At 45.2% G+C, this 12,905-nt stretch overlaps 1 protein-coding gene across 21 annotated transcripts in view; it reads left to right on the top strand.

Annotated features, from left to right (window-relative positions):
- The window catches only part of KANK1 (KN motif and ankyrin repeat domains 1), a 68,721-nt gene that overhangs the window by 27,204 nt on the left and 28,612 nt on the right, over positions 1 to 12,905 (top strand). For 16 of the 21 annotated variants that reach the window (XM_054657748.2, XM_054657743.2, XM_063787109.1 and 13 more), the window contains 1 exon segment: positions 6,222 to 8,882. In XM_054657748.2, coding sequence (XP_054513723.1) covers positions 6,222 to 8,882 — 2,661 coding nt within the window. 21 annotated transcript variants of the gene reach the window in all.

Below are 12,905 nucleotides of genomic sequence, written 5' to 3'. Positions count from 1 at the left end.
AGATCTAGTCTTAATTTTTGAGAGGGGAAGGGGGAAGAACTGTAGTACCTGTTAGAATTCAGTGTAACTCCAAGTAAACAAGACCCAAAACAAACGATAGCTAAAACAAAATAGACCTTTGTATCTTTTTCACTTAAAAGTATAGAGGTAGGCTTTTCAGAAATGTTATAGTAGCTCTGATCCACAAAGTCCTTTGAGGCCCAAGTTCCTTCTAGTACATCGTTCCTCCACCCCTAGATATGAACTCATGTTTCAAAGTTACACTAGTGTTCTAGTCATCACATCTGCATTCCAGGCAGCAGGATGGAGGAAGGCACAAAGAAGAACATAGGTGAAAGGATTATTTCTGTTTTTTAATGGAGGTTCCTGGGGTATACTACATGACACTTCTGCTTACAGACTTTTATTTGCCCCTATTAGTGTGGAAGGAGGGGATAATGCATACTAAAGAACATCAAGCTGTCTTTGCCATGGCCACCCCCATTCATTTACCTCCCAAGTGAACTTTCTCAGTTTATTGCAGTCAATTCCATTCGCCTTCCAAACAGTGACTTCTTGTAATATATTTTAAGACAAATGCCCAGGCCAGGTATAGTGGCTTATACCTGTAATCCCAGCATGTTGAGAGGCTGAGGTGGGAGGATTGCTTGAGGCCAGGAGTTCAAGAGCAGCCTGAGCAAAATAGCAAGACCTCATCTCTATTAAAAATAATTTTAAAAAATTAAAATTAGCCAGGCGTGGTGCTACATACCTATAGTTCCCAGCTACTCAGGAAGCTGAGGCGGGAGGATCACTTGAGCCCAGGAGATAGAGACTGTAGTGAGCCATGATCGCACCACTGCACTCCGGCCTGGGCAACAGAGTCGGACCCTGTCTCAAAAAAAAAAGAGCAATACCCATGTGTTGTAAAAATTATAAAATATAAAGAATAAAAATCATCTATAATTCCACAACCTAAAGATAACAACTGAAACAGTATCATGGAAGAAATGTCCTTAACGCTAATATTTAACGAACAACTTCTGTCTTCAGAGCATCAAGATGTTTTTCAAAGTTTATTATCTTGTACTGTTGGCCAGGCACAGTGGCTCACAGCTGTAATCCCAGCACTTTGGGAGGCCGAGGCAGGCAGATTACCTGAGGTCAGGAGTTTGAGACCAGCCTGGCCAACATAGTGAAACCCCATCTCTACTAAAAATACAAAAATTAGCTGGGCGTGGTGGCACACGCCTGTAATCCCAGCTCCTCGGGAGGACGAGGCAGGAGAATCCCTTGAACCAGGGAGGTGGAGGTTGCAGTGAGCCAAGATGGCACCACTGCACTCTAGCAAGTTTATTATGTTATACTGTATATTCAGTTATTTATTCCTTCAGTAAACGTTGTCAAACATCTCCTTTCTTCCCAGCATGTTGATAATTGGTGTGTGGTTGGGAGAGGAAGCAATGAAAAAAAAAATGTATATTTTTCTGGGGGGGTGGGGGCGGAGATGAAGTTTTGCTCTTGTTGCCCAGGCTGGAGTGCAATGTGTGTGATCTTGGCTCACTGCAACCTTCACCTCCCAGGTTCAAGCGATCCTCCTGCCTCAGCCTCCCAAGTAGCTGGGATTACAGGTGCCCGCCACTATGCTTGGGTAATTTTTTATATTTTTAGTAGAGATGGGGTTTCACCATGTTGGCCAGGTTGGTCTCGAGCTCCTGACCGTCAAGTGATCCACCCTCCTCGGTCTCCCAAAGTGCTGGGATTACAGGCGTGAGCCAGCGTGCTCTCCAAAAAAAATTTTTTTTAATTAAATTTTTTGCTCTCTGGGTGCTTATAGTCTGGTACAAAAGACAAAAAAGTGTTTTGGTCTTGTTAAAGTTGGGAAATAAATCAGAGACTCATAAGTGCCTAATTTATGTTGATGTATGTAAACATACACTAGAAAACAGGATATTAAAAAAATAATGACACCGGGTAGTTTCATTGTAGAATAATTTTTTTTTTTTTTTTTTTTTTTTTTTGAGACGGAGTCTCGCTCTGTCGCCCAGGCTGGAGTGCAGTGGCGCGATCTCGGCTCACTGCAAGCTCCGCCTCCCGGGTTCACGCCATTCTCCTGCCTCAGCCTCCCGAGTAGCTGGGACTACAGGCGCCCGCTACCACGCCCGGCTAATTTTTTGTATTTTTAGTAGAGACAGGGTTTCACCGTGTTAGCCAGGATGGTCTCGATCTTCTGACCTCGTGATCCGCCCGCCTCGGCCTCCCAAAGTGCTGGGATTACAGGCGTGAGCCACCGCGCCCGGCCTGTAGAATAATTTTTACCATGGACAATTGTTTGTGAAAATGACACCTTGAAAACACATCTTACTTTTTTACTTGCTGGAGAATGAAACTTGAATTACAAGTCCTTTGGGTAGCCTGGTTTGAGCAGTATTAGGAAATAAGCAAGCCTAACTTAGTTAAATTCTAACCTCTCCTGATTCCCAGAAGTCCAAAGTTCATTTGGGGGTAATTCAACCTGATACAGGCTTTTTGTGATTTCTACAAGGTGAACTAAAGAAATAACTAAAGATGGACCAGTTAGGTTTTGGTAAAAACTGTGATAAGTTTTGTTGTGTTTTAAATACTGATGTTGAGTCACTTCATCTTTCCTACTGAAAATCCTTAAGTGGGAAAAGTAGCTATGTTAAGAAATACATAGAAAAAGTAGGAGTTACACCAAAATATTAACGCTTGTCACTTGATGGTAAGATCTGAGTGCCCTTTTTTTTACGTTCTTTAAATTATCTGTACGTGGCTTTTTTCTTTTTTTTTAAATGTTTTACAAGCATGTACTACTTTTGTATCTGGAAAAAGGTTTGTTTTTCTTTCATTTTTTAAGAAGAAGCTTTCATCAGTGGCAAAGGCTCAGTTGAAATTAATGATAAAGGATAACTACTTGCCACGTGTCATAAGCCCAGGGCTGAGAAGAGTCAGGCAGGGCTCTGAAACCAGTGAGTGCTGCCGGGATCCTGAGAACCCACAGAGAACAGTGGGGCTGATTGTGCCTCTGCACCTCCTCAGGTGACCGAGGGCTGAGCAGGAGGACACAGACTCTTTCATGAAGAAGTGACTAGTATAGGAAAAACAGAGCCTCTCTGTAGAGATGCTTGAAGTGCTAGCTTTATTTAAAAATCAACTGGCAAAACGGGAGTGAAGAACACACATTTTCAGAAGATACCGGTTTCCTGTTTTCATTAAGAAAACAGGGAATGCGGAACAGCTGAGTGTGGTGGGGGCGGTGTCACTGCAGCCGGAGGGAGACTTCATTGGTGAAAACTCAGCCTATGGCATTTGTGCGTGGCCGGCCAAGTTTACACGAATGTTGCCACTTTTCCTTATGGGGTGAGGATCGAGGACGTCTGAGGCTGGGTCCGGGTGAGCTGGGAGCGAGCTGGTGTGCGGTGCAGCGCGGGCTGGCAGGGAGCGCAGCGGGCGCCACCTGGTAGGTGAGCTGCGAGTGGCGTGGGGCGGTCACCGCTGGCCGAATTCCAGGGGGGCCTGGGCGAGGGGGGCCGGCCGGGAAGGCTGTGCGCTGCTCGGCCACTTTACTCCACCGCAGCGACCCCACAGGTCTACAGGAGTCCAGCTTAGACTCGCCGGCTCACACACACATCCCGGGAGGGCCAGATCCGCCTGCCTGACACCCAAGCTGCAGTTTCTCTTTGTTAATGGAATTTCAGACAGTACTGGAAACAGGTCTGGCTGCATATTTTGAGTGATCACCTTCTCCATGTGGAGATGAAAGTTAAAAGGGAAAGAGAGAAGGACAGCTACTTCCTTCTCGTGCTATTAACACGAGCACAAGTTTCCAGGCACAGCACTCCCGACCAGCCCTCCCATTCTTAGGCTGGAGCATGACTGCTGCTGGGCACTTCTTTCACAGAGAATTCACTTCCCACACGTGTTAGAATCGAACAGCTAGAGCAATTTAATATTGTTTTAAATTGGGACGTAAGGAATATATGTCCTTTTTATTCCTCTGCTTGGCAATCTTATTTTTGTACTTTCTTTCCAACATTTGGGAAGAAAGCGGGCAGATGGAAGCAGAAGTGTTCTTCATAGCATTCTCACTGTCGGGTGTAAATGTTCGGCAGTGCTGGGGGTTGGGAGGGCAGACAGCAACCAGGTTTGCTGGAAGTTACTTCAAACTGGACAGCAGTGAAGTGGGTTTGTATACTCAGGAGAGGGCAAGGAGACTGATGGCTTACATTTTCACTCATTGCTTTTGAGTTCTTTCCATCGCTCTAAACATGCACAGCTTATTAGCGTGGCTCTGGGAAAACAACACATGACCTGATCCTACAATTTAAAAAAATAAAAATGACCTTGCTTTTAAGTTTGAAATGCATAGCCCAGGTCAGCGACAAGGTCTGCGCTTTGAAAGGTTCTTGTGCTTCCTCTTTTAAATGTCTGGTTTAGCCTTAAGTAGTATTTACTGAGTGCCACATGATCCAGTGGTTGGAGTATGTAGGTTTTGCCCTTATCTTCATTCTTTGCATCTGTTTGAACTCATGACAATACAAAACAAGGTGTTCCTGGGATAGGGAATGTTTTGTCCAAAAGAAGTCAACACGGAGAAAACTTTTCCTACAGTTAAGACAGGGTTTGGTTTTGTTTTTAAATGAGGAGAGAAACTGAGAAGTGGAAAACACAAAATAGAGTTGAAGTCTTTCCTCTGTGTGCTTCTACTCATGCTGCCAGAGTTAATCACTAAATATCCCATGCCCCAGCTTTCTCAGCCAGGGAGGTGCCAAGGCAAATTGTAAGCCCATGGAGGTAGTCAGGAGCTGAGTGCCCTTGACCTCCATGTAGAAAGGCAGCCCAGTCTGCAAAAGACAGCAGCAGGGACATCTCATCCCAGGCCTCCTGGTTACGCTGCTGACTTTGTCTGTCTGCTACTGACTTTTAGTTTTTCTGTGTGCCTCAGATAACACTTTGAAAAACAGGAATCTTAATGTCTGCTGTCTATATTCCAAGAGACTGTAGATGACCAATGAAATTATCTACTGGACAATGCTTTCATGTCTTTTTTTTTTTTTTTTTTTGAGACGGAGTTTTTGCTCTATTGCCCAGGCTAGAATGCAATGGTGTGACCTCGCCTCACTGCAACCTCCACCTCCTGGATTCAAGCAATTCTCCTGCCTCAGCCTCCCAAGTAACTGGGATTACAGGCACCTGCCACCATGCCCAGCCAATTTTTTATTTTTAGTAGAGACGAGGTTTTACCACATGTTGGCCAGGCTGGTCTCAAACTCTTGACCTCAGGTGATCCACCCGCCTTGGCCTCCCAAAGTGCTTGGATTACAGGAGTGAGCACCATGCCCAGCCTTTCATGTCTTTTATAATGAATTCTTTAAAAAATATTTAGTAAGGACTTACTATGTGCTTGTCTCGTTAATCATTATCTCTGAGTACTGATGGACATAAAGATGGAAAAAGATGGAAATAGTAGACATTTTAGACTACAAAAGTGGGGAAAGAGGGGAGTGAGGGTTGAAAAATTACCTATTGAGTACGGTGTTCACTGTTTGGGTGATGTGTACACTAGAAGCTCAAAGCTCATCATTACACAATATATCCTTGTAACAAGCCTGCACATGTACTCCCTGAATCTAAGATACAATTTTAAAAAATAATACAATCATTATCTCATTACATTTTTTTTAAGCCTGTGAGTTAAATATTTGCATCTCCATTTTTACTCAGGGAGAAACTGAAGTTAAGAGAGGTTTATTAACTTGCTTACCCAAGCCGGGCGCAGTGGCTCACGCCTGTAATCCCAGCACTTTGGGAGGCCAGGTTGGGTGGATCACCTAAGGTCAGGAGTTCGAGACCAGCCTGGCCAACATGGTGAAACCCTGTCTCTACTAAAAGTGTAAAAATTAGCCAGGCGTGGTGGTGCACCCCTGTAATCCCAGCAACTCAGGAGGCTGAGGTAGGAGAATTGCTTGATCCCAGGAGACGGAGGCTGCAGTGAACTGAGATCATGCCATTGCAGCTCCAGCCTGGGTGACAGAATGACCTGTCTCAAAAAAAAAACAAAACAAACTTGCTTACCCAGCTGTTGTAGATCCAGGTTCAAAACATAGGTGTGTCAACTCTTAAAATCATACCAGCTTGCTGTACTGCAACAAACACAAATATTAGTTTTTACCATTAGGTGTATTGCATGTCATTATAATATTCTTTTCTCCCTCTTCTAGGAAAAGCAGGTGATATTCTCAATGGAGACCAGGACAAGGAACAGAAAGACCCTTACTTTGTGGAGACCCCCTATGGTTATCAACTAGACTTAGATTTCCTCAAATATGTGGATGACATACAGAAGGGAAATACCATCAAAAGACTGAACATCCAGAAGAGGCGGAAGCCATCCGTGCCATGCCCAGAACCCAGGACCACATCTGGTCAGCAAGGCGTATGGACTTCCACTGAATCCCTCTCATCCTCCAACAGTGATGACAACAAGCAGTGCCCCAACTTCCTCATAGCCAGAAGTCAAGTTACATCAACTGCAATCTCAAAGCCACCTCCCCCTCTGGAGACCTCACTCCCTTTTCTTACCATCGCAGAAAATCGACAGCTGCCACCTCCCTCACCACAACTCCCAAAGCATAACCTTCATGTCACCAAGACACTGATGGAGACCCGGAGAAGACTGGAACAGGAGAGAGCCACCATGCAGATGACACCGGGTGAGTTCAGAAGGCCCAGGCTGGCCAGTTTTGGAGGCATGGGCTCCACAAGCTCCCTCCCTTCTTTTGTGGGTTCTGGAAACCACAATCCTGCCATGCACCAGCTTCAGAATGGATACCAAGGTAATGGGGATTATGGTAGCTATGCCCCAGCTGCTCCCACCACTTCCTCCATGGGGAGCTCCATCCGCCACAGCCCCCTGAGCTCAGGGATCTCCACCCCAGTGACCAACGTGAGCCCCATGCACCTGCAGCACATCCGCGAGCAGATGGCCATTGCTCTGAAACGCCTGAAGGAGCTGGAGGAGCAGGTGCGAACCATCCCTGTGCTCCAGGTAAAGATCTCTGTCTTGCAAGAAGAGAAAAGGCAGTTGGTCTCACAGCTGAAAAACCAAAGGGCTGCATCCCAGAACAATGTCTGTGGTGTGAGGAAGCGGTCCTACAGTGCGGGGAACGCCTCCCAGCTGGAACAGCTCTCCCGGGCCCGAAGAAGTGGCGGGGAATTATACATTGACTATGAGGAGGAGGAAATGGAGACCGTAGAACAGAGCACGCAGAGGATAAAGGAGTTCCGGCAGCTTACAGCAGACATGCAAGCCCTGGAGCAGAAGATCCAGGACAGCAGCTGTGAGGCCTCCTCAGAGCTCAGGGAGAATGGAGAGTGCCGGTCTGTGGCTGTGGGTGCCGAGGAGAACATGAACGACATCGTCGTGTACCACAGAGGCTCCAGGTCCTGTAAGGATGCAGCTGTAGGGACACTTGTTGAGATGAGAAATTGTGGGGTCAGCGTGACAGAGGCCATGCTTGGAGTGATGACTGAAGCCGACAAAGAAATTGAGCTGCAACAGCAGACCATAGAAGCCTTGAAGGAAAAGATCTATCGCCTAGAAGTACAGCTTAGAGAAACCACCCATGACCGGGAGATGACTAAACTAAAACAAGAGCTGCAGGCTGCTGGATCGAGGAAAAAGGTTGACAAAGCCACGATGGCCCAGCCGCTTGTTTTCAGTAAGGTGGTGGAGGCAGTGGTGCAGACCAGAGACCAAATGGTCGGCAGTCACATGGACCTGGTGGACACGTGTGTTGGGACCTCCGTGGAAACAAACAGTGTAGGCATCTCCTGCCAGCCCGAATGTAAGAATAAAGTCGTAGGGCCTGAGCTGCCTATGAATTGGTGGATTGTTAAGGAGAGGGTGGCAATGCATGACCGATGTGCTGGGAGGTCTGTGGAAATGTGTGACAAGAGTGTGAGTGTGGAAGTCAGCGTCTGCGAAACAGGCAGCAACACAGAGGAGTCTGTGAACGACCTCACACTCCTCAGGACAAACTTGAATCTCAAAGAAGTGCGGTCTATCGGTTGTGGAGATTGTTCTGTTGACGTGACCGTCTGCTCTCCAAAGGAGTGCGCCTCCCGGGGCGTGAACACTGAGGCTGTTAGCCAGGTGGAAGCTGCCGTCATGGCAGTGCCTCGTACTGCAGACCAGGACACTAGCACGGATTTGGAACAGGTGCACCAGTTCACCAACACCGAGACGGCCACCCTCATAGAGTCCTGCACCAACACTTGTCTAAGCACTTGGGACAAGCAGACCAGCACCCAGACTGTGGAGACACGGACAGTAGCTGTAGGAGAAGGCCGTGTCAAGGACATCACCTCCTCCACCAAGACGCGGTCCATTGGTGTTGGAACGTTGCTTTCTGGCCATTCTGGGTTTGACAGGCCATCAGCTGTGAAGACCAAAGAGTCAGGTGTGGGGCAGATAAATATTAACGACAACTATCTGGTTGGTCTGAAAATGAGGACCATAGCTTGTGGGCCACCACAGTTGACTGTGGGGCTGACAGCCAGCAGAAGGAGCGTGGGGGTTGGGGGTGACCCTGTAGGGGAATCTCCGGAGAACCCCCAGCCTCAAGCTCCACCTGGAATGATGACCGGCCTGGATCACTACATTGAGCGCATCCAGAAGCTGCTGGCAGAACAGCAGACACTGCTGGCTGAGAACTATAGTGAACTGGCAGAAGCTTTCGGGGAGCCTCACTCACAGATTGGCTCCCTCAACTCTCAGCTCATCAGCACCCTGTCGTCTATCAACTCTGTCATGAAATCTGCAAGCACTGAAGAGCTGAGGAACCCTGACTTCCAGAAAACCAGTCTGGGTAAAATCACAGGTAGGTGGTACCCTGAGGACCTGGGAATGAGGAAGCATGGGGGAAAATGTCTTTCCAGAAGCTAAGGATTATTTCTTAACTGCTGGAACCATTTTTGGAGGAGAAATGCAGGAAGTTTTAGAGTGGTAATCTGTGGAATGAAAACTAAGAATCAAAATCTATAAGCACCTCTGCTGATTCTTATTATCTGGTAGCCTCACTGGCCTCTGGCTGAGGACTAACGCTGGCAGAAAAGTAAACTGGTGTTGGCTGGCCTAGAGGTTGTCTTCTGGGGCTGCTAGTTTGGTAAGATGCTTTATTCTTTGTCTTTCAGTTATTTACTTGCTCATTATTTATAGAACTGCCTTTAAAAAATCCTACCCTGTTTGTACCCACTATTACCAGTATATTAGCAATTGAAATACTGGCATAAAATGTTTTCAGTTAAAACGTTTATGAGAGGAGAGACTCCATTAATTCATTCTTTAATTCAGCAAATAATTATTGAATTTGAGCCAGGTGCAATGGTACACATCTGTAGTCCCAGCTACTCTAGAGGCTGAGGCGGGAGGATTGCTAGAGCCCAGAAATTTGAGGCCAGCCTGGGCAACATAGTAAGACCTCCATTTCTAAAAAAATACGAAGTAAAAATTATTATTACTTGGATTCCTACTCTGTCTCAAGCTATAGGCTGTGAAGATAGTGTGAACAAAACAGAACAGAGCCCCTGTCCCTGCGGTGCTTACATTCTAGGTGGGGTGCAGGATATAGACAGTAGATCTATAATATGTCAGGAGGTGATAAATACTGTGAAGAAATTAACTCCGGTTATGGGAACAGCGAGTGGTAGTGGTCAGGGTGAGGGCTGTTTGAGATGAGGTGGTCAAACTTGGAGAGAAGGGAGTCTTTTCCCACTCTTTTTTTTTTTTTTTTTTTTTTTTTGAGACAGAGTCGCACTGTCACCCAGGCTGGAGGGTGGTGGTGCCATCTCGGCTCACTGCAACCTCTGCCTCCCAGATACAAGCGATTCTTGTGTCTCAACCTCCTGAGTAGCTGGGACTACAGGTGCCCACCACTATGCCCAGCCACTTTTTTGTATTTTAGTAGAGATAGGGTTTCACCACATTGGTCAGGCTGATCTTGAACTCCTGACCTCAGGATCTACCCACCTCGGCCTCCCAAAGTGCTGGGATTACAGACATGAGCCACCACACCTGGCCCGATAGGCCGATAGGCTTACATTTTTGTCTGTCTTATTCTTTCTCGTATTCATTGGGATTCCTGCTCACTCTTCCTTCTTGAAATTGAAGCTAATAATCAGAAAGCCACCCTGGATGATTTTATGGCTTACAGTAATTCGCTGTGAGCCTTACCAACCTGATTTTGCTTGTGACCATGTGCACTGCCTCTCACAGTGTATAACATCATCCTCAGCTTAGGAGCACACTGCCTGGCTTCCGTTGCTGGCTCTCCAATTCTCATGAATCAGTGTGACCTGGGAAAGAGTGTGCATTAGATTAATTTTACATGAAAATGTGTAATACAGACTTAAGCCATCCACAGAAATTCCAGTCTTTCTATTAGTGTCTGATGGGGCAATGATTAAAATAGACTGAAATATATTATTTTTATATCTTCCTAGGTTTCCACTTTCAAACCTGAATTATTGTTAGTTTTCAGTATCTGTGCTATAGGACAGTTAGTTTGTTGTGGAAGAAAAAAATGAATATGACAGCTCATGTGTGGGGTTTTTGCCTTTTAGAATCCAAAGAGTCTAATAAACATACAGGGAAGTCATTTTAGAATAAACAGGATTAAAATGATCTGTGGACTCAGAGTCTGCAAGAACTCATGCCATGTCTGCTTTGACATCCTTTTAAAAATCATGATGTCAGATGAAGTCAAAATAAAATTCTTAAATACCTCCAGACACAGATGGCACAGTGGATCATCCATTATAAAAGCATTTTGTTCCCAGCCTTCCTCCCTCCTCCCCAAACTGGGGTTTCTATTTCACATTCTTGCCAAAAATATTCAGCTGTAACACTGAAGTAATTTGCTGACCCTCTGAGCACGGAGACCAGGGAGCAAGTTTGGTCTGGCTGTGTGACAGTGTTTTTTGGTCTATTTCCAGTCACACTGACATGCCACACATCACTGGTTAGATCCAACCCTGCTAACAAACACCTAATTAATCAGCTAAAATACAGAAGACCTACAGCACTTGTGAACAAAACAATAAATATTTTTAACAGCACTTATTTAGTCACAATGGCAGCCCCTCTCAGAGCACACAAGAACAAATTTTAAGTATTTCTGTAATGCACATCATATTTGTGTTTTCACCATTTTGTTTAACGTTCCAATGAGGAATTAATTAGGTTAGGAAATGAACGCAGAGTATTCCATTTTTGTTATCTGGCATTTGTCATGTGGACTGAAAATTAAAGCAACTTGATATAGTAAAGTGGAGATGCTCAACACTTAGAAGCTTTGAGAATCCAGGTGGCTCAGGGTGCACTGTGCATTCCTGTGCACACCATACCATACAGAATAGCACTCACCACGGTCTAGAATGTATTTCTGAACCAAAAGATATACTGGAGTATAGAAGGGTATTCATCTCAATGTTTGTTTTCCCCAAATAAAACAGTAGGGAATTGGGGTCTGACACCTACCAAAAAGAGCATATAAATGATCACTTGTATGAACCTAACACAGTATTCTAATTTAAGGAAGTTGTTCAGTTTGGGCTCTGAAGCTAGACAGTGTGGGTTCACATTCTTTCTCTGTCACTAGAACAGATTGTCTTTGTTCCTTCACAGGGTTGTAATGAAGATTCAGTGAGTCAATAGGAGTAAAGCACAGAGTATAAATGCTCAATGAAAGTTGGCTGACGTTGTTGTTATGGTTAGAGTATTTCCAGAAATAGAAATGTAGATCTAGAACAAATGATGCCACACAGAAATTGTACAAGTGGTCTTTTGTTTTCGACCTAAATTTTTATCTTCATTATTGTGGGCGATGCCCCTACCCAATTATTATACCTCTCCAACTAACCATTGTATCAATATAAAGAAGTAAATAGATAACAATGGGAAACACAAAATTGATAAATGTTCAGTCCAGAGTCATTCAGAATCCGTGTCAAAGCTCAAAACGAAGTATATTAGTGGCCAATCCATAGAATTCTGTTCATTTCTCCTAGAGTTGAAGATTTGATGATGGTGTCACTTTTCAGTATGCAAAAAAGTGTTATTTTTAGCAGCATCATAATGCTTAACACTATATTTAATTTCTTAAAATTACAACTAGAGCATACATCGTAAGAAATTACGTGAGACCTTGTCTCTACAAAAAAAATTTTTTTAATTATCTGGTCATGTTATCCTGTGCCTGTAGCCTCAGCTACTCAGGAAACTGAGGTAGGATGATCTCTTGAGCCCAGGAGGTTGATTTGAGGCTGCAGTGAGCTGTGATCACACCACTACACTCCAGCCTGGGTGACAGCATGAGACCTTGTCGGGGGTGGGGGTGGTGGGGGGAGATTTGCACGGTGGCTCACACCTGTAATTCTAGCATTCTGAGAGCTGAGGCTGGCAGAGTGCTCGAGCCCAGGAGTTCGAGACCATCCTGGGCAATATGGTAAAACCCCGTCTTTACTAAAAATACAAAAATTTGCCAGGCGTGATGGCAGACGCCTGTAGTCCCAGCTACTCAGGAGGCTGAGGTGGGAAGATCACCGGAGCCCGAGAGGTGGAGGCTGCAGTGAGCCATGATTGTCACCCACTGTAGCCTGGGTGACAGAGTGAGACCCTGTCTCAAAAAAAGAAAAGAAAAAGGAAAAAGAAATTAAAAGTTCAGAAGAGCATATAATAAAAGAGTTAAAGCCTCCCTGGCGCACTCCTGTGGTAGCCCGCGTGTGTTTGGTATTTACAGATGTCCATGCTTGCACGTCTGTATTTTAGAAACATATTTTTTTGTAATAAAATTTGAATCATACATAGTCTGCCTCTTTGTTTTTTCACCTAAAAGGTCACGAAC

Source organism: Pan troglodytes, chromosome 11 (assembly GCF_028858775.2).
Source record: "Pan troglodytes isolate AG18354 chromosome 11, NHGRI_mPanTro3-v2.0_pri, whole genome shotgun sequence".
In the NCBI taxonomy this organism is placed as follows: Eukaryota; Metazoa; Chordata; class Mammalia; order Primates; family Hominidae; genus Pan; species Pan troglodytes.
This window is presented reverse-complemented; position numbering and strand designations above follow the sequence as displayed.